Raw genomic sequence first — 27,953 nt, 5'->3', positions numbered from 1 at the left:
GTTCGCCGAACTGTTCGTCGAACTGTTCGTCGAACACCTTCGAACACCGTTAAAACCAATGGCAGGCAAACAAAAACACATAGAAACACATAGAAAACACCTTCAAAGGTGTCCAAAAGCTGACAAACTGCTCAGAAGACATAACTAACACATGGAAAAGTGACAAGTACATATAGTCATGCGAAAATAAAAGAGGTGGAGGAGTAAAAGGAGGGGGAGACACAGATATAGGCATGTCATGCCCTTCTAAAATCCAAAAAGTGAGAAGCCGACACGGCCAGTCCGCTCCTGCCCGTGCCACCTCCGTGTCGCCGGGTTTGTGCCAGAGCCGCGGTGAACCCTGACGGCCAGCCCCCCTCTCCCAATACTGGTGCCTGTCCGCTGGTGGGTCGAGCGAGCCCCCCTGTGGTGGAGGCAGCTCTAAGCTTTTTAATTTAAATTGTCTCTCTAATTTGAATGAATACACTTTAAATCCATTTACAAGGATCTATTGGAGGGCAAGTCTCATGCCAGCAGCCGCGGTAATTCCAGCTCCAGTAGCGTCCACTAAAGCTGCTGCAGTTAAAAAGCTTTTATAAGGATCGAGCTCGGCTGTCCACCGCAAGGCATCCTACTGCCAGTCCCAGCCCCTATGCCTTGGGGTGCCTCCTGATGCTCTTCACTAAGTATCCCATGGTCCCGAAGCATTTCCTTTGAAAAAATTAAGTGTCTAAACTACAGGTGGTGCAGCTTGCTTAACAGCCGGGATAATCCGCTGACTAGCAGACACTGCTACTAGGCACAAAGTATTTCCTGGGCTAGATGCAGTTAAAAATTTGTAATTAGATACTCTTGTTGGATGCTGAGAAAGCATTCCATAGAGTCTCCTGGCACGCCATATATGATTCTCTTAAAAAGCTTGGGGTAGGGGTCTAGGGGACCCTTTTATAGCCAAAATCACGGCCCTGTATCGCAATACGTCACCTAGGCTGAAGATAAATGGAACTGTAGCACCCTGAGGGCTCGGTTGCTACAGACGTATTGCACCTCACCTAGAGGTGTGATATCTCACTCTCAGGTAAGGATGGAGTGTGGATCAGGACCCGACACCTGCATGCATTACACCACATTGCCGTGGGGCAGGGCGACCAATATGCCCCTGAGATGGGCACGACAGTCCCTGTCCCTGGCTGGAGTGGGGGGAGGGAACACTGAGGAAGGGGAACCCTGTAGTGCAGGAGCAGGGAGGAAGCAGTTCCTGGGTGCATTGAGAAGGGAGTATAAAAGGTGGGCACCAACTTAGTTCAGTGCAGAGAAGTCTGAGCAGAAGTGGCAGGGAGCAGGGGCTCTGCATGAGCTCTGCTCCGGAGGCGGGCCTAGTAACAGAGGCCCAGGCCTGGAAGAGGGAGAAGGAAGGAAGAGGAGCGGAGAAGGCTCCAGGAACGAGGAATGAAGGGATCCCAGGGGTGCGGACAGGCGAGTCGCCACCGCACGCCCGAATCCACCTGCGTGGAGGGGTCAGGCCAAAGGGGGAGACCGGTCCCCGAACTAGTGGAGGCAGGAAACGACCCTCAGCTAGAAACCGGAGGCTCTGACATTTTATGTGGCGCAGCCCCTCGCTACACCCGCTAGGAAGGCACCACATAGGGTCAGGGAAACTGGCTCCAAGTTTACCAAGAGGAGGCTCGAGGCAGCCGGACAGAAGTGTTGGTAAGAAAGGCCAGACAAAGGACACACAAAGGGGGTCCTGTGAAGTGCTCCAAAGTTATCTGGGAGTTGTCTGAGCCCCTCACCTGGTGAGCACAGTACGACGTGGGCAGCCGTTACCTGCAGACGTGGTCTGGATAATAAGAACTGTGAGTAAAGGCCCTGGACTGCATCACTGACTCCGTGTCGTTACTGCTGCTGCCCTGCACCATCACCCCCATCCTCCGCATACACTGCCCTGAGGCTATACTCCTCCCGTGGGGAGTTATGCTACGCTCTGCTGCACCCACAACACCAGCCTCAGCGGTCTGCCCTGTAGCAGCGGTTCACTCTGACCGCAATCCACGGGTGGCGTAGTCGGACATTTAAACATCAAAACCACATAAATAGTTCCGCCACTGGTTTGACCGCTCTGAGCCACGGAACCGGGTCGCCGCCACGAAGACTACAACCACCAGCATCCACCAAAAAGGGTCCGGCTCCGGGTGTCCCAAGGCCCAGGGGGTGCGTCAGAACATTTTCATCACCTTTCACAATCACCAATGGGACAAGGCAGGGATGTCCTCTGTCCCCTCTCTTATACATCCTAGTGACGGAGCACCTGCTCTCATCAATTCGCCATAACCCCAATATTAGGTGGATTGAGGTGGGAGGCACCGAGTACAAGTGCTCTCTATTTGCTGATGATGTCCTAGTATATATCACTCAATCACATATATCCATCCCTGCTGTTATGGCTGAAATAGATCACTTTGTTACATGGTCAAATTTTAAAATCAATGCAGCGAAGTCTGAGGCCCTCGATGTCTCCCTCCCCAAATCCATATAGGATTCCATCCAGTCCAACTTTCCCTTTGCCTGGCCCTCACAGGGTATCAAATACTTAGGAATTCCTATTCATAGAGACCTCTCCCATCTATGTTATCTTAATTTTGGGCCCTTTATTGAACAACTCCATACAGACCACGGTTGGCAAGTTAGAACTGTAAGATTCACTACGTGAACCGCTGGTGTTTTGTGGAAAAGCACATGTACACTGCGTTCCAAATTATTATGCAAAAAGTGTTTAGGAGTGATAAGGGAAGAATTTGTTTGTTTGTCAGTTAAACTCATTGATGGTGATGTGTGTCAGGGCTCTTTATATCACTGTAAGCAATTGCAGACACCTGTGCTAATTAGTTTGGCAGGTGTGTCCAATGAAAGGCAAGACTACTTAAGAAGGCTCTCTCACATTATTAAGCAGCTTACATTTTCTGCCAAAATGGGAAAGAAAAAGGATGTGTCGGCTGCTGAGAAGCAACAAATTGTGGAGTGTTTAGGTCAAGGCATGACTACAATCAACATTGTGCGATGATCAGGATGAAGTGTCTTGGCAATCAAGAAGTATGTAGCTGATTCACAGTACACACGTGTGCGTGCTGATAAGGGCAAATTGAGGACTCTTTCCTACAGGCAATTACGTCAGGTTGAAAGAGCAGCGGCCAAAAAGCCTTGTCATAGCAGCAGACAAGTTTTTGAAGCTGCTTGTGCCTCCAACGTCCCCCGAACAACAAGATGCAGGGTCCTTCAGAGGTTTGCAGCTGTGCATACGCCATCCTGTCGACCTCCTCTATCCACTTCACACAAGCAGAAACGGCTCCAGTGGGCCAAACATTACATGAAGACTGATTTCAAAACAGTTTTGTTCACGGATGAGTGCCGTGCAGCGCTCGATGGTCCAGATGGATGGAGTGGAGGATGGCTGGTTGATGGACACCCCACGCAAACACGGCTACAGCGCCAACAAGGAGGAGGTGGAGTAATGTTTTGGGCTGGAATCATGGGGAGAGAGATTGTCGGCCCCTTTAGGATCCCTGAAGGCGCTAAAGATGAACTCCATAATGTATGTGGATTTTCTCAAACAGCACTTCCTGCCATGGTTCAAGAAGAAGAACCGTGTATTTCACAGCAAGATCATTTTTCTGCATGATAATGCACCATCTCATGCTGCACATAAAACATCTGCATCTCTGGCTGATATGGGCATAAAAGGGGACAAACTTATGGTGTGACCCCCATGCTCCCCTGACCTCTACCCCATTCAAAACCTTTGGAGCATCATTAAAAGGAGTGTCTATGATGGCGGGAGGCAGTTCACATCTAAGCAACAGCTCTGGGAGGGTATTCTGTCCTCATGCAAAACAATTGAAGCAGAAACCATCCAAAACCTGACAAATTCAATGGACGAGAGAGTTCAGAAGCTCCTTTCGAACAAGGGGTCCTATGTGAAAATGTAACATCACCTAGAATAAAGTTTTGAGTTGAAAACTGTTTGATTTCAGTTTCTAACAACCTGCTAATGCTTATAATTTCAAAAATGACCATTTTTTTGGTCTTTATTAAAATGAAAAGGTTGATCGAAAAGTTTGGGGGATCTAAGAGTGTGGCAACCCAGTAGTCATGATTACTTCGAATTCTGACAATATGAGGGTCATGCTGCAGGTAGTGCAGCAAGAAGGCACTTATGTGTCTTGTGCATCTCGGAGCCCCAAAATTATTTTCCGGGCTAGATGCAGCTAAAAATTATTTTTAATTTTAAATCTGGTGAAGCTTTAGTATAGATGGCCTAATAGGATCAGTGCTGCACACTGCTACAAAGCCCAAATTATTTTCCAGTCAAGATACAGATAAACATGATTAGTAATTTGAAAGCTTAAAACGGTTGGTAGGGTGATTTTAACCAATCATCAAGCTTTTACTCTCCCCAGGATGATACAGGGGTAGAAAAGTCGTTTCGGATCCATGATTTGTTCATCTTTATGAATGTGAGTCTGTCTACATTATCAGTGGAGAGCCGCGTGCGCTTATCTGTCAGCACACCACCAGCAGCGCTGAACACACGTTCAGACAGAACGCTGGCTGCGGGGCATGACAAGATCTCCAAGGCGTAAGTGGCTAGCTCCGGCCATTTATCCAGATTGGAAGTCCAAAAAGAGCAAGGGTCCAGTGACACAGTCGTGGCTTCAATGTTTACTTGGAGATACTCCTGTACCATCGTCTCTAGGCGTTGACTATGTGTCAGACTTCTTGTCTCCTGTGGCCTTGCAAAGGATGGGCTAAAAAAGTGGTGAAATGATTCCGCAAAATTGATGTTACCAGCAGATACTGTGGTTCTGTTACGGTTTGAGTGCTGAACACTTGACGGTCCCACGGTTGGCAAGTTGGAACTGTGAGATTCACTACGTGCACCACTGGTATTTTGTGGAAAAGCACATGTAAGATTCTGCAACAGTCTCTGCTGATACTCCTGCATGCGTGCATCCCTTTCTATGGCAGGAATAATTTCTGCAAATTTACTTTTGTACCGGGGATCTAACAGTGTGGCAACCCAGTAGTCAGGATTATTTCTAATTCTCACAATTCGAGGGTCATGTTGCAGGTAGTGCAGCAAGAAGGCACTCATGTGTGTTGCGCATCCAGGAGCACCAAGTCCCTGTTGTGTTGGTGGCGAGGTAACAATCATGCTTCCTTCCTCTGTCCTCTCCCCCCAACCTCGCACAACAGAAATGTGATCAAGGTCTCCCTCATCTGATGAGTCTTCCATCAGTTCGTCCTCCACTTCTTCCTGGGCTCCTGCACCTTCCTCACTAGTTTGGCTGCTACCATGCACCCTGGTAAAACCATCTCCCCCACCCTCACATGCCTGCCGCCTTGGTGCTGCCGACCGTCTGGACCTTGCAGATGTTAGCCCTTCCGCATACAACTCCTCCTCCTCTACTTCCTCCACCTCCTCTTGTGCCACCACCTGACTCCGAATTCTGTTTAACATGTGCTCCAGCATGTAAATCACCGGAATAGTCATGCTGATAATGGCATCGTCAGCACTAAACATCTTCGTCGCCATTTCAAAACTGTGCAGAAGGGTGCATAGGTCCCTGATCTGAGACCACTCCTCCAGCGTGATTTGCCCCACCTCTGAATCTCGTTGGCCCAGGCTATACATCAGAACGTATTGCACCAGAGCTTGTCGGTTCTGCCACAGTCGCTGCAACATGTGCAGAGTTGAATTCCACCGGGTAGGCACATCGCATTTTAGCCGGTGAAGTGGCAGGCCCAACGACTTCTGTAGAGATGTAAGTCGCTGAGCTGCGGGATGCGAACGGCGGAAGTGAGCACACAGCGACCGTGCCCTCTGCAGAAGGCCATCTAGTCTGGGATAGTGGGCTAAAAATTGCTGGACAACCAGGTTCAACACGTGAGCCATACAAGGCACGTGTGTGACATTGCCCCGGCGAAGGGCCGCACCCAGGTTTGCAGCATTGTCGCACACGGCCTTCCCTGGTTTCAGGTCCAGTGGAGACAACCATTCATGAAATTGGTTCTCCAGAGCTGACCACAACTCCTCAGCTGTGTGACTCACATTTCCCAGACATTTCAATGTAAAAACCGCCTGATGACGTTGAGCCCTACTGCCAGCATAGTAAGGAGGTGTGCAGGATCCCTTCTGCGCAGTTAGAAAGCTTGTGGCATGACCAGACAGGCTTTGGGTGCAGGTGGAAGACCGAGAGGAGGTTGAGGAGGCAGAAGCAGTGGAGGAACTTTGACATAAAGAGGATTGACGCACAACTCGTGGGGACGGCAAGACTTGGACAGCAGCCCCTTGTCCTGCTGTCACCATAGTTACCCAGTGCCCAGTCAGCGACATGTAACGCCCCTGTCCATGCCTACTCGTCCAAGTGTCTGTGCTGAAATGCACCCTGTCACACACAGAGTTTCTCAAAGAAGCGGTGATGTTGTGTGCGACATGCTGGTGGAGCGCAGGCACACCTTTCTTTGAGAAGTAGTGCCGACTGGGCATCTGGTACTGGGGCACTGCGACGGACATAAGGTCTCGAAAATCCTCTGTGTCCACCAGGCGGAAAGGCAGCATTTCTGTAGCCAAGAGCTTGCAGATGGTGAAATTCAACCTCTTAGCTTTCTCATGGCTAGGAGGAAATGGTCTTTTACTTGTCCACATCTGAGGGACCGAGGGCTGGCTATTGTGCTTAGACGGGGTTGATAAGGGTGTCCCCGGCAAACTGCCGGTCTGTGAGGAAGATGCAGGCGGACATGTTAGGTTGCCTTGATCCAAAGGTGGTGCTATCGATGTCGGACAGCGCTCAACACCAGCTGGTGTTACCACCTCCAAAGAAAATGATGACCTGCCAATCACGCTGGCTGTTGCGGGTAAAGAGGTGGCAGGTCTGCGCCCCAAAACAGGTGTGACTGCTGTCCCCCCAGTCACAGAGGATGAAGAGGCCGCGGATGCACAAGATATGGCAGACGGTGGTTGGCCCGGCCGGCTAGGCCGCATTGTAGCACACTGAGCTTCCCACTGCAACTTATGCTTCATGTCCATGTGCCGGTTCATGCATGAAGTACTCAAACTCTGTATTTTTTGGCCTCTACTTAGCTTTTGCTGACAAATGTTACAGATAACACGAGTTGGGTCATCTTTATCGATCTGAAAAAATGCCCAGGCTATGCAAGGCTTAGCACCCATGCGACCTGAAGAGCCACCACGACTTGTGGTGAGAGGCAGAGTTGTGTTTGTGGATGCAGTTGTTGACGTGCTTCCAGTACTACGTCTCTGTCCAGGAAGGCGCAACCTGACCTCGTCGTCACTAGCATCTTCCTCCACCTCCTCTGCTGACCTCATCTCTTGGCTGACTGTGGGTTGACAGTAAGTGGGATCTCCAACCTCATCATCATCACCCTGTGTGTTATCACACCCGTCGTCCTCAGAGCCAACCTGTTCCTGCCCTGACAAAAAACTAAAGTTGTCGCTCCAATCAGGTATTTGAGTCTTATCATCGTCTTCCTCATTGTCTCCACCAACAGGAGTTACAGTTTGGGAATGAGGGTCTACATTATGGTCAGAACCTTCTGCGTCTGGTCCTGGATCCGACTCATAAAGATTCTGGGCATCAGTGCAGATCATTTCCTCGTCTGGATTCACAGAAGCGCTGGAGTCGACCTCTGATTCCCAGGCTATAGTATGAGTAAACAGCTCTGCAGACTCAACCATCTGTTCTACCTCATACTCAGACGGGCAGCTGGAGATTTGGGAGCTGTGAGGAAGCAAGTGCGATTTGGGTGACGCCTTTGAGGACTGGAGTATTTGTGATGTTGAAGTTGATGTGGAGGAGAGCCCACTTAAAGGAGCACTTGATATCCGTTGAAGCACCTGCTGTTTTTGTGCCTCATCTGGAATTTGTAGCGATTGGCGTGGCCGTAAGAAAGGGATCTTATCACATTGTCCGCTAAAAGAAGTAGACATTTTAGTTTGGCTGGAAGATGGTCTTTCTTCTGCAGATGTTACTGTTGCTTTAACACCTACCCCGCGGACACAACCTTTTTTCCCCTTCCCAACACGCCTATTCCCCTTTCCACCAGCAGCAGGCCTTTTTCCACTCATTTTGGTGGTTAACTAATTCACAACTCTGAAGTTGTTTGCACAAAAAAACAATGGATGGTAACCGAGCAGAGCTGAGTGGCCAAACTGTGGTATTAGGCCAAAACTATTGGCTGGGTTAGATGCAGAAAAAAATTATATTCAATTTGCAACCTGATGGAGGTCAGTATAGATGGACTAATACAACAAGTCCCAAACACAGCTAGAAGCCCAATATTTTTTCAGAGGTAGATGCAGAAAAAAATATATTCAGTTTGCAACCTGATGGAGGTCAGTATAGGTGGACTAATAGAACAAGTCCCACACACTGCTAGAAGGCCCAATATTTTTTCAGAGCTAGATGCAGAAAAAAATTATATTCAGTTTGCAACCTGATGGAGGTCAGTATAGATGGACTAATACAACAAGTCCCACACACAGCTAGAAGCCCAATATTTTTTCAAAGGTAGATGCAGAAAAAAATATATTCAGTTTGCAACCTGATGGAGGTCAGTATAGGTGGACTAATAGAACAAGTCCCACACACTGCTAGAAGGCCCAATATTTTTTCAGAGCTAGATGCAGAAAAAAATTATATTCAGTTTGCAACCTGATGGAGGTCAGTATAGATGGATTAATAGAACAAGACCCACACACAGCTAGAAGCCCAATATTTTTTCAGAGCTAGATGCAGAAAAAAATTATATTCAGTTTGCAAGCTGATGGAGGTCAGTATAGATGGATTAATAGAACAAGACCCACACACAGCTAGAAGCCCAATATTTTTCAGAGCTAGATGCAGAAAAAAATTAGATTCAGTTTGCAACCTGATGGAGGTCAGTATAGGTGGACTAATAGAACAAGTCCCACACACTGCTAGAAGGCCCAATATTTTTTCAGAGCTAGATGCAGAAAAAAATTATATTCAGTTTGCAACCTGATGGAGGTCAGTATAGATGGATTAATAGAACAAGACCCACACACAGCTAGAAGCCCAATATTTTTTCAGAGCTAGATGCAGAAAAAAATTATATTCAGTTTGCAACCTGATGGAGGTCAGTATAGATGGATTAATAGAACAAGACCCACACACAGCTAGAAGCCCAATATTTTTTCAGAGCTAGATGCAGAAAAAAATTATATTCAGTTTGCAACCTGATGGAGGTCAGTATAGATGGACTAATACAACAAGTCCCACACACAGCTAGAAGCCCAATATTTTTTCAGAGGTAGATGCAGAAAAAAATATATTCAGTTTGCAACCTGATGGAGGTCAGTATAGGTGGACTAGTAGAACAAGTCCCACACACTGCTAGAAGGCCCAATATTTTATCAGAGCTAGATGCAGAAAAAAAATATATTCAGTTTGCAACCTGATGGAGGTCAGTATAGATGGATTAATAGAACAAGACCCACACACAGCTAGAAGCCCAATATTTTTTCAGAGCTAGATGCAGAAAAAAATTATATTCAGTTTGCAACCTGATGGAGGTCAGTATAGATGGATTAATAGAACAAGACCCACACACAGCTAGAAGCCCAATATTTTTTCAGAGCTAGATGCAGAAAAAAATTATATTCAGTTTGCAACCTGATGGAGGTCAGTATAGATGGACTAATACAACAAGTCCCACACACAGCTAGAAGCCCAATATTTTTTCAGAGGTAGATGCAGAAAAAAATATTTTCAGTTTGCAACCTGATGGAGGTCAGTATAGGTGGACTAATAGAACAAGTCCCACACACTGCTAGAAGGCCCAATATTTTTTCAGAGCTAGATGCAGAAAAAAATTATATTCAGTTTGCAACCTGATGGAGGTCAGTATAGATGGATTAATAGAACAAGACCCACACACAGCTAGAAGCCCAATATTTTTTCAGAGCTAGATGCAGAAAAAAATTATATTCAGTTTGCAACCTGATGGAGGTCAGTATAGATGGATTAATAGAACAAGATCCACACACAGCTAGAAGCCCAATATTTTTTCAGAGCTAGATGCAGAAAAAAATTAGATTCAGTTTGCAACCTGATGGAGGTCAGTATAGATGGACTAATACAACAAGTCCCACACACAGCTAGAAGCCCAATATTTTTTCAGAGGTAGATGCAGAAAAAAATATATTCAGTTTGCAACCTGATGGAGGTCAGTATAGGTGGACTAATAGAACAAGTCCCACACACTGCTAGAAGGCCCAATATTTTTTCAGAGCTAGATGCAGAAAAAAATTATATTCAGTTTGCAACCTGATGGAGGTCAGTATAGATGGACTAATACAACAAGTCCCACACACAGCTAGAAGCCCAATATTTTTTCAGAGGTAGATGCAGAAAAAAATATATTCAGTTTGCAACCTGATGGAGGTCAGTATAGTTGGACTAATAGAGCAAGTCCCACACACTGCTAGAAGGCCCAATATTTTTTCAGAGCTAGATGCAGAAAAAAATTATATTCAGTTTGCAACCTGATGGAGGTCAGTATAGATGGATTAATAGAACAAGACCCACACACAGCTAGAAGCCCAATATTTTTTCAGAGCTAGATGCAGAAAAAAATTATATTCAGTTTGCAACCTGATGGAGGTCAGTATAGATGGATTAATAGAACAAGACCCACACACAGCTAGAAGCCCAATATTTTTTCAGAGCTAGATGCAGAAAAAAATGATATTCAGTTTGCAACCTGATGGAGGTCAGTATAGATGGATTAATAGAACAATACCCACACACAGCTAGAAGCCCAATATTTTTTCAGAGCTAGATGCAGAAAAAAATTATATTCAGTTTGCAACCTGATGGAGGTCAGTATAGGTGGACTAATAGAACAAGTCCCACACACTGCTAGAAGGCCCAATATTTTTTCAGAGCTAGATGCAGAAAAAAATTATATTCAGTTTGCAACCTGATGGAGGTCAGTATAGATGGATTAATAGAACAAGACCCACACACAGCTAGAAGCCCAATATTTTTTCAGAGCTAGATGCAGAAAAAAATTATATTCAGTTTGCAACCTGATGGAGGTCAGTATAGATGGATTAATAGAACAAGACCCACACACAGCTAGAAGCCCAATATTTTTTCAGGGCTAGATGCAGAAAAAAATTAGATTCAGTTTGCAACCTGATGGAGGTCAGTATAGATGGACTAATACAACAAGTCCCACACACAGCTAGAAGCCCAATATTTTTTCAGAGCTAGATGCAGAAAAAAATTATATTCAGTTTGCAACCTGATGGAGGTCAGTATAGATGGATTAATAGAACAAGACCCACACACAGCTAGAAGCCCAATATTTTTTCAGAGCTAGATGCAGAAAAAAATATATTCAGTTTGCAACCTGATGGAGGTCAGTATAGGTGGACTAATAGAAAAAGTCCCACACACTGCTAGAAGGCCCAATATTTTTTCAGAGCTAGATGCAGAAAAAAATTATATTCAGTTTGCAACCTGATGGAGGTCAGTATAGATGGATTAATAGAACAAGACCCACACACAGCTAGAAGCCCAATATTTTTTCAGAGCTAGATGCAGAAAAAAATTATATTCAGTTTGCAACCTGATGGAGGTCAGTATAGATGGATTAATAGAACAAGACCCACACACAGCTAGAAGCCCAATATTTTTTCAGAGCTAGATGCAGAAAAAAATTAGATTCAGTTTGCAACCTGATGGAGGTCAGTATAGATGGACTAATACAACAAGTCCCACACACAGCTAGAAGCCCAATATTTTTTCAGAGGTAGATGCAGAAAAAAATATATTCAGTTTGCAACCTGATGGAGGTCAGTATAGGTGGACTAATAGAACAAGTCCCACACACTGCTAGAAGGCCCAATATTTTTTCAGAGCTAGATGCAGAAAAAAATTATATTCAGTTTGCAACCTGATGGAGGTCAGTATAGATGGATTAATAGAACAAGACCCACACACAGCTAGAAGCCCAATATTTTTTCAGAGCTAGATGCAGAAAAAAATTAGATTCAGTTTGCAACCTGATGGAGGTCAGTATAGATGGACTAATAGAATGATGCTATGCCCAAAAGATTTTACTTCACTAGGTGCAGTAAAAAAATTGGTATTCTATACACAGGTGGTATATCTTGCAACACAGATAGGCTACTCCACTGACTAACACACTCTGCAATAGGCCAAAAAGGATTAGCTTTGCTAGATTCAGCCAAATGCTGTGAAAAAAACTTGCACAGCACTGGCACAGACCTGCCTGGCAAAAACTGATAGGAACTGATGTAACCTAGTCCTGAAAAGGACTCCAATTACAATTAGTCTTTACTCCCACAACCTATCTATTTAAGAGCACAGACCTGCCTGATAAAAGTCGTAGGAAATGCTGTAACCTAGTCCTTAAAAGGACTGCAATCACAACTATTCCCTACTCCCAAGCTATCTGTATATTTGTGCGAAAATTGGCTTGAAATTAACAAGGTATAGCGCACACAGCAACAGCGGTGCCGTCTAACACGCAGCTGCAGCAGTGAGAAAATGGTGGCGACGGGGAAAATGGCTTGGTCTTATAGGGCAAGGACATGTGACATACACTGCCAATGACACATGCCCTTGCTTGTGTGAAAAAAAGCACTTCGCTCCGTGTGTGCGCTGCTGATAGACTGACAGATTGCACCTCCCCACTGTAAATGCGGGAAAGAGAAAAAAAAATGGAGATCTTCATTGTTCCTGCAGAGATCCATCCCCTGCCCCTCCCCCCACCCCGCTGTACACTCAAACTGCGTATTAACATTCATTTTCATCATTACTGAGAAAAAATCCAGTTATGATTTTGGTGCACGAACAGTTATCGAACATAACCTCGAACTGCCGAATTTTTCTCAAATTGTTCGTGTTCGCCGAACGGCTCGAACACCGCCCAAAACAGCTCGAATTTGAGATTGGCGAACAGTTCGAGTAGAACAACGCTCATCTCTAATCCAGACTGTTTCATTGGAAATCTAAGGTCTGATTACTGCATTCACACATAAATTGATGTATCTGGTTCATTTAGCGCTGTCCTCATTCACAGGTGCAGTGCCAATAGCTATATTCTTATTGTATTCACACTGGATTTGATTTATCCACACTTGATTTATCTAATTCATTTAGCACTGCCTTCATTCGCAGATGCAGTGCCCATACCTATATTCTTAGACCCTTATATTGAGGTAGCCTGATAGACCAATTCTAATAACTCAATTATAGCGGTCCTGTACGCTATCTGTGCTCTTGCTCAGCCCTACGCGTTTCATCATTTTTAGATGGGACTGCTATGATCATCAGGGGCTCGCAGTCTATATTCCTATTGTTTAAGATAATATGATGCATATATGATAGGTTTATCAGCAGGGATGAACTGAGAACTGAGAAACATCCTAGCAGAAGCCAGAGTAAATGGCCTTATAGATAAAAAAAGAACATGAATTTTTATTGATCGAACATCCACAAATACCGACATTCTATGGGGTCCCCAAAGTACGCAAGGGAATACAAAATCTTAAAGGACGCCCTATAGTATCAGGAATAAGAAGTATAACCCAAAACATCAGTATCTTTGTAGAAAAAAATCCTAAAAAAATTTGTGATTAGTCTACCTTCTTACGTAAGAGATACAATGGATATTCTAAAAAAGCTTGAAAACCTGGAAATTCCACCAGGGACTCTACTGGCAAGTCTTGATGTAGAACAACTCTATAGTTCAATTCCTCATAACCTAGGATGTAAAACAGTTGAATCCTTTCTACACACAAGAGGTGTACAATATTATGAACACAACAATTTTGTTATTGAACTACTTAGATTCATCTTGACCAAAAACATCTTCACCTTCGGAGGCCATTTTTACCATCAGCAACTCGGGACTGCCATGGGCAGTCCCTGTGCTCCTAGTTTTGCAAATCTTTACCTAGGTTATTGGGAGAATCAAATAGTATTTTCAGAACAGATGGACCAATATACCTCGCCCATACTATTGTGGGTGAGGTATATTGATGACATCTTCATTTTATGGACAGATACAGATACAAAGTTCAGTGAATTTGCTAATCGTCTCAATCAGAAGCAACTAGGCCTGTACTTTACCAGCGAAATCCAGAAACAGAGTCTAAATTTTCTCGATATTACCATAACAACTACCGAACAAGGCCAATTATCTACAACATTGTATTGGAAACCGACAGCCACAAATGGGCTACTATCATGGCAAAGCCATCATCCGACTCCTCTACGTAAAGGGATACCAAAAAGCCAATATATACGCTTAAGGAGAAACTGCTCAACGATTAACGAATATATGACAAAGTCAAGGGAGCTACAACAACGATTCCTACAGAAAGGATACCCTAAGAGAATATTGGGTGAAGCATACCGGTATGCCCTCGCAAGAGATAGAAATTCTTTACTGACCCCCAAATTACGAGAACAGCAAAACAACAAAATCCATCTAATAGGAACTTATGATGATCAAAATCTAGGAGTTATGAATATACTCCAAGATCTCTGGGCCATTTTGAGATCAGATAAAGATCTACAAGATGTAATTCCAGAGAAACCCAGGGTTACATATAGACGGGACAAGAATTTAAGAGACCATCTAGTGCGTAGCCACTTTGTGGAGGACAACACAGCCAAAAAGACATGGCTGAATAAGGACATTCTTGGCACTTTCAAATGCGGTGGCTGTAAAGCCTGCAAATATATTTGTTAAAGCAAAAAATTTGTCAGTGCTACAACAAAACAAGAATTCCAAAATCGTGAATTTGCCAATTGCAAAACAATAGGAGTAATCTATATGGCCACTTGCCAATGTCCGATGAATTACATTGGCAAAACAAAAAGAGAATTCAGAAGACGGATACTAGATAATATAGGCTATATTAGACGAAAAGAAGACACAACTTTGTCAAGACATATGCTTGAGAAACACACCTTGGACTCATTTTCTCTACACTTCAAAGTTATCGAATTGGTGCGTCCTCCTGTAAGAGGAGGTAACTGGGACCAACTGCTTCTTCAAAAAGAAAGTAGATGGATCCTCAGGATCAAATCATATAACCCATATGGTGTCAATGAGACATTGTCATTCACGTGTTTCATTGACACAGAATAATAGTTCCACCCCTGATGTAGTCCTTCCATTTTGACAATAATGATACCACTAAACGATTCTCTTCACCAAAATTTAACATTTTATAAAATACCTCTACCCTCTCCAATAGGTCTCTCTAGCCTCAGTGTAACCTATACGACAACTATAATCCTGACCCTGACCTTCATAACGGATATTGATCCATATAACTATCAAACCAGTGTTGCACTATAAATATAACTAAAGAACGTACACTTGAAAGCTAGCTGAAAAACAGAACCTGATAATATCAGGATTAGGCTCACAGTGACTATCCTGTAATCCTCAGATTATAAAGTATACACTCAAGGTTCATAGATATAGAGATTATATATATGATATTCTAGTTAATCAAAAACTCAGTTTTTGAGATTTACCAACCTAGATACTAATAAAAATAAGAAAGACATTATACTATCATATAGATATACAGTACAGACCAAAAGTTTGGACACACCTTCTCATTTAAAGATTTTTCTGTATTTTCATGACTATGAAAATTGTACATTCACACAGAAGGCATCAAAACTATGAATTAACACATGTGGAATTATATACTTAACAAAAAAGTGTGAAACAACTGAAAATATCTCTTATATTCTAGGTTCTTCAAAGTAGCCACCTTTTGCTTTAATGACTGCTTTGCACACTCTTGGCATTCTCTTGATGAGCTTCAAGAGGTAGTCACCGGAAATGGTTTTCACTTTACAGGTGTGCCCTGTCAGGTTTAATAAGTGGGATTTCTTGCCTTATAAATGGGGTTGGGACCATCAGTTGTGTTGTGCAGAAGTCAGGTGGATACACAGCTGATAGTCCTACTTAATAGACTGTTAGAATTTGTATTATGGCAAGAAAAAAGCAGCTAAGTAAAGAAAAATGAGTGGCCATCATTACTTTAAGAAATGAAGGTCAGTCAGTCTGAAAAATTGGGAAAACTTTGAAAGTGTCCCCAAGTGCAGTTGCAAAAACCATCAACCGCTACAAAGAAACTGGCTTACATGAGGACCGCCCCAGGAAAGGAAGACCAAGAGTCACCTCTGCTTCTGAGGATAAGTTTATCCGAGTCACCAGCCTAAGAAATCGCAGGTTAACAGCAGCTCAGATTAGAGACCAGGTCAATGCCACACAGAGTTCTAGCAGCAGACACATTTCTTCAACAACTGTTAAGAGGAGACTTTGTGCAGCAGGCCTTCATGGTAAAATAGCTACTAGGAAACCAATGCTAAGGACAGGCAACAAGCAGAAGAGACTTGTTTGGGCTAAAGAACACAAGGAATGGACATTAGACCAGTGGAAATCTGTGCTTTGGTCTGATGAGTCCAAATTTGAGATCTTTGTGCGACGCAGAAAAGGTGAACGGATGGACTCTACATGCCTGGTTCCCACCGTGAAGCATGGAGGAGGAGGTGTGATGGTGTGGGGGTGCTTTGCTGGTGACACTGTTGGGGATTTATTCAAAATTGAAGGCATACTGAACCAGCATGGCTACCACAGCATCTTGCAGCGGCATGCTATTCCATCCGGTTTGCGTTTAGTTGGACCATCATTTATTTTTCAACAGGACAATGACCCCAAACACATCTCCAGGCTGTGTAAGGGCTATTTTACCAAGAGGGAGAGTGATGGGATGCTATGCCAGATGACCTGGCCTCCACAGTCACCAGACCTGAACCCAATCGAGATGGTTTGGGGTGAGCTGCACCACAGAGTGAAGGCAAAAGGGCCAACAAGTGCTAAGCTGGGAACTCCTTCAAGAATGTTGGAAGACCATTTCCGGTGACTACCTCTTGAAGCTCATCAAGAGAATGCCAAGAGTGTGCTAAGCAGTTATCAAAGGAAAAAGGTGACTACTTTGAAAAACCTAGAATATAAGACATATTTTCAGTTGTTTCACACTTTTTTGTTAAGTTTATAATTCCACATGTGTTAATTCATAGTTTTGATGCCTTCAGTGTGAATGTACAATTTTCATAGTCATGAAAATACAGAAAAATCTTTAAATGAGAAGGTGTGTCCAAACTTTTGGTCTGTACTGTAGTTCGATATTATTAAATAGTCGCTTTAAAATAGAAATTACATCTTAAATCAATGAGGAATAAACACTATATGAAACAGGAAGATCTGTCCGATAAATGATATATCATGACTAGTGTTGAGCGACACCTTCCGATATCGGGAAATATCGGATTGGATCGGACCGATACCCCAAAAATATCGGATATCGCTGATTCCGATACCGGAAACCAATGCAAGTCAATGGGACACAAATATCGGAATAAAAATAAACCCTTTCTTTCCTTGTAGGTTAATTCTACATGAAGGAAAACAACTAAGAATAATGTAGAATCTATTACATGACACCTGACAATTTAGAACAGAAAGAATAGAGCATCACACATAGATTAGATAGATAGAAACATGTCAGTCACATATATAAAAAGTACAGTGACAGTGTTGCTTACTGTACTTGTCATTTAGTGTAAAGGATTTATTAAAAAAAATAACAGTGTTTTTATGCACCGTCTCTTTAAAAAAGCCGGCTGGCAATTCAGCAGCGGTACCCGACAATTTAGAATAGAAAGAATAGAGAATCACACATAGCTTAGATAGATAGGAACATGTCAGTCACATATATAAGAAGTACAGTGATAGTGTTGATTACTGTACTTGTCATTTAGTGTTAAAATAAAGGATTTATTAAAAAAAAAATTGGCGTGGGGTTCCCCGTAATTTTAGTCTCTTGCGGAGGTTAAGCAGACGGCTGGGGCAGATGTTTGAAGCCTAGGAAGGGGGTAATACCCACGGAGCTTCCCAGGCTACTAATATCAGCCCCCAGCTGAATACCTAGCCTTTACTAGCTATTAAAATGGGGGACCCCCAAAAAATTGATGTGGGGTCCCCCATATTTTAATAGCTAGCAAAGGCTAGGCAGACAGCTGGGGGCTGATATTAATAGCCCAGGAAGGGTGCCATGAATATTGGCCCCCTCCCAGGCTAGAAACACCAGCCGTCAGCCGCCCCAGAAATGGCGCATTCATAGGATGCGCCAATTCTGGCACTTAGCCTCGCTCTTCCCACTGCCCTGTAGCAGTGGCAGTGGGGTAATAGAGTTGGGGTTGATGTCAGCTTATAATGCTAGCTGACATCAAGCCCAGGTTAGTAATGGAGAGGCGTCTATAAGACACCCCCATTACTAACCCCATAGTCAAAGTTAAAAAAAAAAACACAAACACCCAGAATAAAGTCCTTTAATTGAAATAAAGACACAATTCTTTATTGTTCTAAATTAAACCATACTTACCATCACGCTCATTCCAGCTGAAGCCAACGATCTCCTGCAATAAAAGTAAAATAATAAACCAACCTCATCCTTACCTTTCCATGGTTCCCACAACGGCTCCAGCTCTGCTACATTCACTTGACAGGCTGGATCGCAGCCGAAAGCTGCCATCCAGCTTGCCATGCCGCAGAGACTGAGAAGCGCAGTTATGGTTGCGCTCCTCAGTGTCTGGCTGTGACGGCATAAAGATGAGCCGAGGTCATGTCCAATGAACTCAGCTCACCTCATGCACATCACTGACAGCGTGGGAAAATTCTCCTGCTCAAGCGCTGAGCGCAGGAGAATTTTCCCACGCTGTCAGTGACGTGCATGAGGTGAGCTGAGTTCATTGGACATGAGCTCACCTCATGCACGTCACTGACAGCGTGGGAAAATTCTCCTGCGCTCAGCGCTTGAGCGTGAGAGAATTCTCCTGCTGAAGTGCTGAGCGCAGGAGAATTTTCTCACGCTGTCAGTGACGTACATGAGGTGAGCTCATGTCCAATGAACTCAGCTCACCTCATGCACGTCACTGACAGCGTGGGAAAATTCTCCTGCTCAAGCGCTGAGCGCAGGAGAATTTTCCCACGCTGTCAGTGACGTGCATGAGGTGAGCTGAGTTCATTGGACATGACTTCGGCTCATCTTTATGACGTCACAGCTAGACACAGGAGTGCAAGCATGCCTGCGCTTCTCAGTGTGTGCGGCATGGCAAGCTGGATGGCAGCGTTCTGTTGCGATCCAGCCTGTCATGTCAATGTAGCAGAGCTGAAGCCGTCGTGGGAACCATGGAAAGGTAAGGATGAGGTTGGTTTATTATTTTACTTTTATTGCAGGAAATCGTTGGCTTCAGCTGGAATGAGTGTGATGGTAAGTATGGTTGAATTTAGAACATTAAACAATTGTGTGTTTATTTCAATTAAAGGACTTTATTCTGGGTGTTTGTGTTTTTTTTTTTAACTTTGACTATGGGGTTAGTAATGGGGGTGTCTTATAGACGCCTCTCCATTACTAACCTGGGCTTGATGTCAGCTGGCATTATAAGCTGACATCAACCCCAACTCTATTACCCCACTGCCACTGCTACAGGGCAGTGGGAAAAGCGAGGCTAAGTGCCAGAATTGGCGCATCCTACGGATGCGCCATTTCTGAGGCGGCTGACGCTGGTGTTTCTAGCCTGGGAGGGGGCCAATATTCATGGCACCCTTCCTGGGCTATTAATATCAGCCCCCAGCTGTCTGCCTAACCTTTGCTAGCTATTAAAATAGGGGGGACCCCAAGTAATTTTTTTTTGGGGTCCCCCATTTTAATAGCTAGTAAAGGCTAGGTATTCAGCGGGGGGCTGATATTAGTAGCCTGGGAAGCTCCATGAGTATTACCCCCTTTCCAGGCTTCAAACATCTGCCCCAGCTGTCTGCTTAACCTCCGCTAGAGACTAAAATTACGGGGAACCCCACGCCAATTTTTTTTTTAATAAATCCTTTATTTTAACACTAAATGACAAGTACAGTAAGCAACACTGTCACTGTACTTCTTATATATGTGACTGACATGTTTCTATCTATCTAATCTATGTGTGATGCTCTATTCTTTCTGTTGTAAATTGTCGGGTACCGGTGTATGCCGCTGCTGAATTGCCGGCCGGCTTTTTTAAAGAGACGGTGCATGAAAACACTATAATTTTTTTAAATAAATCCTTTAACACTAAATGACAAGTACAGTAAGCTGAGCGCTGCCATCCAACTTGTCATCCTTCAGAGACACTGCAGAGCGCAGGCATTATGGGAACTTCCGATTCCAGTATTTGATATACTAAAAGTATCGGAACTCTGATACCGCGAATATCAGGCGATACCCGATATTTCAGTATCGGAATGCTCAACACTAATCATGACAGAATTATAACAAATAACAATGAATTCATAAAAGACTTCCTCAAAAGATCCCATCCATTATGCTAGTACATACATAAAGAATAGACTATAAAGAATAGAATAATATTGCGTGAACGTAGCGCAACTAAAACAGCCCCATATGAGGAAAGTGATTTCATAGGACAAACGAGACGAGCCCCCGCAGAGTTACATGACTTACAATACGACACGCCTATACTGCGTCCCAGCCACTACATTGGACAGCAGTACGATGAGATAAGTAAGAGGCGGTATCAAGCCTTGTATAAAAGCATGCTGGTATGATAAACCCTGCCGATAGGTTTATCATATATGCATCATATTATCTTAAACAATAGGAATATAGACTGCGAGCCCCTGATGATCATAGCAGTCCCATCCAAAAATGATGAAACGCGTAGGGCTGAGCAAGAGCACAGATAGCGTACAGGACCGCTATAATTGAGTTATTAGAATTGGTCTATCAGGCTACCTCAATATAAGGGTCTAAGAATATAGCTATTGGCACTGCACCTGCGAATGAAGGCAGCGCTAAATGAATTAGATAAATCAAGTGTGGATATATCAAACCCAGTGTGAATACAATAAGAATATAGCTATTGGCACTGCACCTGTGAATGAGGACAGCGCTAAATGAACCAGATACATCAATTTATGTGTGAATAGAATAATCAGACCTTAGATTTCCAATTAAACAGTCTGGATAGACAATCAATTTCACACTAAATTGGAGAGTTTCTGCTTATATAAATATATGTTGGATACGACACTCCCTTGAAAAACTATAAAAAGACGGAGTCATATATATATCCAATAAAAAGAGACTCTATATGAAAACTCTATTTATGAAATCTTGGACCTTAATACAAATAAAAGGGACACCAAAAACTATATTTAATAGTCAATACATGGACAAAGATTTTAGAATTTGTTATGTGCTTTGTGTATAAAATTTTAAGACATATTGAATAAAAGTTACTTTTTAGACTTACTACTCCAATTGGAATTGACTGTGAAAATTTTACTTCATATTGGCCCTGTCACTTGGCTAGGCATTTTCTCTCCACCGTAGGTACCAGCACCAGTACCCAATCCCTGGGGTTGAAGTGTCTCACCCTTGCCGATCTATTGTACACCCTCGACTGTGCCTCTTGTGCTTTGAGCAGGTGGTCTTCCACAATTGGCATCACCTCGGCAATCCGCTCTTGCATCTGGACCACATGTTCAATTACACTCCTGTAGGGTGTAGACTCCGTCTCCCAAGTCCCCTTTGTTATGTCCAGGAGTCTGCGGGGGTGTCGGCCATACAACAGCTGAAAAGCTGAAAAAGGGAGAATCCAGTAGAGGTCTGTGGGACTTCTCTGATGGAGAATTGAAGGTACTGCAGTAGACAGTCTTAGACTCGGCCATCCTTCTATACGACCTTCTGCAACATGGGATGCAAGGTTTTATTAAACCTCTCCACCAAGCGGTCTGTCTATGGGTGGTAGACTGGAGTCCATTGGCCCGTCAGGATCTCCTTAGGCAACTCCGTCCAGGAAAAGATATGGACCAACCTCTGGGCTATACACTTGGACGAGGAGTTTCATAGTGGTACGGCCTCCGGATACCATAGTCCAGTACCACCAGAATATAATGATGTCCTCTGGCAGACTTGACCAGGGGTCACATTAGATCCATTGCAGTGCGATGGAATGGGACCTTAATGATATGCAGCTACCCCCAGATGACCACGTAACACATAAGCATGGGCCATATCTAACACCCTACGTCTGTACGGCCCTGGCACTAGTAACTGCTCAATTACCTCCCCTCTGAGCTTGGCGACCCGATCTAGTAACTCCCCATTTATGGCAAAGTACAGATATCAGGTGTCAGCCCCCAGCTCTTGAGCAACAACATTGAGAACAGTCACGTTATTGAACGTTAAGTCCCTGAGGTGGATGGTTGCAAAGTTACCTCCGGACACTTCTAGCTCATGGATGTTGGCCTCCGGTGATGCTGCCTCATCCTCATCACCAACAAGCACACAAAAGGGAAACCTGTCAGCTGCAGCCTGCGACTAGGTTTCTTTAGTAGGAATCTGGCTGTTGTCTGGACAACCACGTTGTCCCTTTCCCCCACAAGTCCCAAAAAAAGGCAAAGTCCCACCCTATTATAACAGGGTGCAATAGGTCCTTGACTATGCCCACCTCGTGGCACTCGGCGCCAAAGTTTGTGTCTATGACCACTCAGCCCACAGGGTAGTCCTTAGCATCCCCATGGATACAGCGGACGCCCACCATTTTCCCTGGAACCAGCCAATGAGGAATTGTGGCCCTCACTAGGGTTACCAATCTCCCCGAGTCCAATAAACCAGTCATTTGCAGTCCATTCACTAACATGGGGCAGGCCTGCGGTCCCTCGCTTGGTTGAGGGACAGCACTGCAGGCAGGATATGCAAAATATGAGCAGCGTCGTCCTATTCTGAAGTCCATTGAATTGTTGGCCATGGGGCAACGGGCGACCTGGAATGTGACATCTTCAACAAATTATGCTATTGGATGGGGCCTTTGGCAGCAACTCAGGCACCTCCTGGGCTCTTGAATGCCTCACAGATGTGGCTCTAGTTCCCCTCTTTTGGGTGTCTGCCCCCCCTTTGGGAACACCAGTATGGAGATGCTAAGACCCGTTGCTTCCCCAGTGAACTCTCGACCACCTGGTACCTTTCCACCAACCACACCAGGTCATCGACATTATGGGGATTTCCCTGGGCAACCCAGGATTGCACCTGCCTTGGAAGGGAGTGTATGAACCTGTCCATGACGATAATCTCCATCATCTGTGCTGGGGAGGAAGATTCAGGTTGCAACCACTTTTGGACCAGGTGTAGGAGGTCGAACATTTGGGACTGGGGAAGTTTGACACTGCAATAGGACCAGTGGTGCACTTGTTGCGCCCTGACAGTTAGTCAAAATCTCAGTCTTCAACTTGGCATACTCATTTGCGTCCTGCAAGGCCAGGTCATAATAGGCCTTCTGCAGTTCCCCTGTTAAATATGGCGCCAGAACCTCTGCCTGTGGCACCCTGCTGTTCACAGGTACCACAGGACCCAAAAGGGTGCAAGGATGGACTTCTCCACAAGAGGCCCTCATTACAAACAGACACCTCCACCCTTCCACCTCATACCACCAGAGGGAGCCCGTTAGGGATATATATATATATATATGAAGGGTGGAGCCCGGCAGTCAGTTAGTTGTTCAGAGAGTGTGCTGCCACTGAGAGCAGTGAAGACGCAGCACGTCTGCTGCTGTATTGAGGGCCCCGAGTGTGGCCGGAGGCAAAGAGGAGAGGAGAGAGGAGTTGAGGGGGCAGAGGAACATCATAGGCTCACCCCAAGACACAAGCCGGACACCGGGTCCGCGCCTACAGGGTCCTTTATACCCAGTAGGGATCACCGGCATACCAGAAGGACTACAAGTCTCTGGTCGACCTGAAGCTAAACCATTGACAGGACTAGGAACCACGAAGACCCCGGCGTCCAGGGATAGTGGTTGCCAGAAAAAGGTCCTACTACCAAGCGACAGGTGAAGGAACAGCACGACACAGAAGCTAGGCCCAGTTGCAGGCTGGCCAGGAGCTTAGCGAGAGGGAGACACGGACCAGGAGGCCTTATACCCGCTCACTGGGGAGAAGTCCTGAAGTGCACCCTTCCTACCGAGTACCCTGGACCATACCTGACATCCACACCAGTAAAGGTACTGAAGTGAATCCCCTGTCTCTGTCAGTTACTCCTGCTGCGCCATCTCTCCTGCACTACAAGCCCCAGCATCACCACCATCTGCACCTACACTGCCCGGGGGCCCGCTCCGCCTGTGGGGAGCAGGAACATTCCAGCTGCCTTCCCATCACCCCCGGAGGTCTGCAGCAGCGCCGGTAACCATTACCGGAAACCGCAGGTGGCATCACGAGACAAACTGTATACTAAAACCCCTTTTTAAAGAGAGACCCAGAGTACGGGCCCGGGAGCCGACTGCCGTGACCTCCTAAACAAGGTAAAAGGCCCAGGTACCGAGTCCCCTATATTCCCCCTGGGTGACACAAGCCCACTGCTCCGGAAGCAATTTCTCCTGCTCTGCCACACTCTCAAAAACCGTCAGTCACACCTCGACGTCATCACCAGAGGTTATCTTTTGTAAGGCTCTTCTTACCGTCTACCTCACGTGTAAATCATCACCTGGAGTTGGAGGTGGGGCGGTTGGGCTTCTACGCATCGCCTTGGCTAGGAGTTCCATCTGCTGCCTGTGCTGCTGCTGCTGTTGCCATTGCTTCTGCTGCTGTTGGTGCTGCTGCTGCCAAATCTGTTGCTGCTGGAGATTAGCCTGCACCAGTTGCTTTATCAGCTCCTTCATGTTTTTGACTTTCGCTCCTGCAGTCGCTTTCACCCAGGACATGTGGTATCTCTGCGGCAGTCACACTGCCCCTCGGAATTCATGCTCCTGCTCCTAGCATCAATTGTAGGGGTTGTACTCACTCAGCTGCGGTTGAGGTAGGCACAGGAAGAGATTTCATTGGAATATCCAGGCTGGTTTATTAAGACTGCATAAACCGCTTAGGAAACAAAACAAAAAAACAGCCTTTTCCAGCACAAAGGGGAGACACAAAGTAAAAAGTCCATACAATATCGCAGGTTCGCTCGCTCAGGTTAGTATCCCATTCTTAAGTCCTTAGCACAGATCTACACATCTCCAGACACAGACAGTGAATCAGTGAATGAGATACTTGGTTTCCATTTTATCTCCCAAACCACGCCCCCGGGGTGGGGATATGTGAGCTGCCATTCCCACCCAGCTGCTCGTAAAACCCGGCCCTGATACACCCTATTAACTCTCTCAGCACTATATGTGCTGGAGCATGCTTTCCCAGGCCTACATCACCAAAGCTACTACCCTTGATAATACATATCTGTCCGGCGGCCACCTTACAAGACATTATCATCACTGTCTCCAGTGGAGCTCACAATCTAAATCCCCTGTTAGTATATTTTTGGAGTGTGAAAGGAAACCAGAGGAAAACCCACGCAAACACGGGGAGAACATACAAACTTCTTGCAGATGTTGTCCTTGGTGGGATTTGAATGCAGGAGCACAGCGCTGCAAAGTAACAGTGCTAACCACTGAGCCACAATACTTTCACACGTCCAACATTCACGGTCCGAGTACAGACCATGATATCTGGAACAGCCGCAGGGTCCTGACCTGAACTCAACAATCTCATAAGCACATATTAGACTGCTGACTTTGGGTTAACATGGCTGGTCTGGACTTTGCGGTCAGTACTGAGATCTTGCATGTTGGACATGAGAAACCGGTTTAAGATCTTGGGGTTTCTTGTCTTATTGACTTTGTGCACAGCCCTGTACCTCTGCCCCTTAAATCCAGCTGGGTACACAACAATTATACTTTCGCAACTCCAACTTTCCTACACGAGACCTTGTTGTAGGCTAGAGAACATGAATTTAGTAATCAGATTACTAAGGTAGTGCTACAAAGGCAATACTATTTGATATACCATCCATGGCATGCAAGACTAGTCAACTCAACTTGATGTTCTCACTTTCCTATAAATTAAACATACTAAACACCAAGGAAATTCACAGCAAAATCCTTAACAAATCCATATGTAATTCTTGAAGATTTTGCCAAGGATTAGCTGCAGAGTTTTCAGTGGATTTGTAGCAAAATCTGCAGTGGATATATCCTCATTGATCTTCAGAAGCCCCTTTGACTTTCAGATACAAATATGAGTGAAGTTCACAGATTGAATAGTTTAATGTTTGCCAGCCAATAAGGCTACTGGCCAGTTAAGTTGTAGAGCAGAATGGGCATGGTGATCTGCACTCTGTCATGCTATATAAGAAGAAAAATACCGTAAGTCCTTAATACAGAAGTGCTCAATGTTACCCACAGATGTTGGACATTGCAAGACCATGTGAACCCTACATACCCTGGTGTAGCATTTTCCCATGATCACTATCTCACTTATGTCTTACAGATCTCTACACATGCCAGCCATGTGGATCTCATCAATGGTCACCCATGAAGAGTGAGATCTGCTACAATAGAACTATAGAATACCTTCCATGGACTGATCCATTATCCCTTGTCCTTCTCTCTATAGTTACTTTGTTGCTCCTATTAATTGCAGCGATTGCAGTTATATTCTTTATGAATCTCAATACCCCGGTGGTAAAGTCAGCGGGAGGGAAGATGTGTTTGCTGATGTTATGGTCAATGGCGTGCTCCTGTTGCACCCTGTATTGTTATTTCGGTAGGCCGGGGGTTGTCACGTGTATGGTGAGACAACCCATCTTCTCTGTCAGCTTCACAATTTGCTTTTCTTGCATTGTGGTCCATTCATTCCAGATCATTTGCATCTTCAAAATGGCCACCTACATGCCTAAAGTGTACGACATGTGGGTGAAGAAGAACGGCTCGGATATCTTCATCGCTGTCAGCACCGCTGGTCAGGCCCTGATCTGTGTCATCTGGATGGTGGTAAACCCGCCTTTACCCATTGAAGATTATGCCACGTTCCCAGAGCAGATCATACTGAAATGCTCAGAGACGGCTTCTTTGGGCTCCATCGCTCAGATTGCTTACATTGGGCTCCTGAGTATGTTGTGCTTCATCTTCTGCTATATGGGCAAAGATTTACCGGACAATTACAATGAGGCAAAATGTATCTCCTTCAGTTTATTGGTCTATTTCTTCTCCTGGATTGCCTTCTTCACCACCTATATCATCTACCAGGGAAAATACATAGCGGCCGTCAATGTAACTGCTGTATTAGTCAGTGTGATGGGGATTCTTATTGGTTATTTTACTCCAAAGTGTTACGTTATTATCTTTAGGCCAAAACTCAACACCACTGAGCATTTCCAATCTGCCATCCAGAACTACACCAAGAAACAGTCTGCTGCTGACTAGGAGGCCCTCCGTTATTGTACTCTTCTATAGTCCTAGAGATAAGCAATTTGATTTGTGCTGCCCTGGTCAAGTGTTTGGTCCCATCCTCCACGGCAGTCGGTCTTCTCCTCTGCAATTGGAATCCTGGACCCGGCACCCTGGGAAGCTCTCGGGCTTACTACATCCTGCTACATCATGTGGGGCCTAGTCATTAGGATGCCGAGAGTATTGGGCCGGACGCCAAACCATTACAGCATGAATCTAATTGCTCATCTCTATGTAGTACCTGTAGATAGGGACAATTAGCGAGACAGGAGGGCACATAAGGCAAGTTCCCTGGGTGATCCATTGACGATCCCTTTCCAACTTGTCCATCACTTTCTAGTTACAGCATGCGCCTGGCGGTCACTATTTATATGGGTAATTTTTATGTGGCTCAATTCTGGGACCTCCACTTGTCAGAAAAATAATGGGACCTTGTTGATCCTGTCCTACAGAATAGATGGGGAGGGGGTCATGCTTTAGAGTTACTCTCTATTAAAGTCT

The 27,953-nt window shown here is 44.9% G+C and overlaps 1 protein-coding gene across 1 annotated transcript in view; it reads left to right on the top strand.

Annotated features, from left to right (window-relative positions):
- TAS1R1 (taste 1 receptor member 1) overlaps nt 1–27,737 on the top strand; it is a 40,686-nt gene extending 12,949 nt beyond the window's left edge. The window contains exon 5 of the mRNA XM_073657863.1: nt 26,494–27,737. Within this exon, the coding sequence (XP_073513964.1) occupies nt 26,494–27,428 (935 nt within the window). The 3' untranslated portion in view covers nt 27,429–27,737. The remainder of the gene's footprint in view (nt 1–26,493) is intronic.
- Nucleotides 27,738–27,953: the final 216 nt, after the last annotated feature.

The sequence above is a fragment of the Phyllobates terribilis genome, unplaced genomic scaffold, assembly GCF_046119375.1.
Source record: "Phyllobates terribilis strain yellow unplaced genomic scaffold, ASM4611937v1 Scaffold_12__6_contigs__length_324123572, whole genome shotgun sequence".
NCBI lineage: Eukaryota > Metazoa > Chordata > Amphibia > Anura > Dendrobatidae > Phyllobates > Phyllobates terribilis.
The sequence above is the reverse complement of the archived record's forward strand: the minus strand, read 5'-3'. Positions and strand labels throughout refer to the sequence as shown.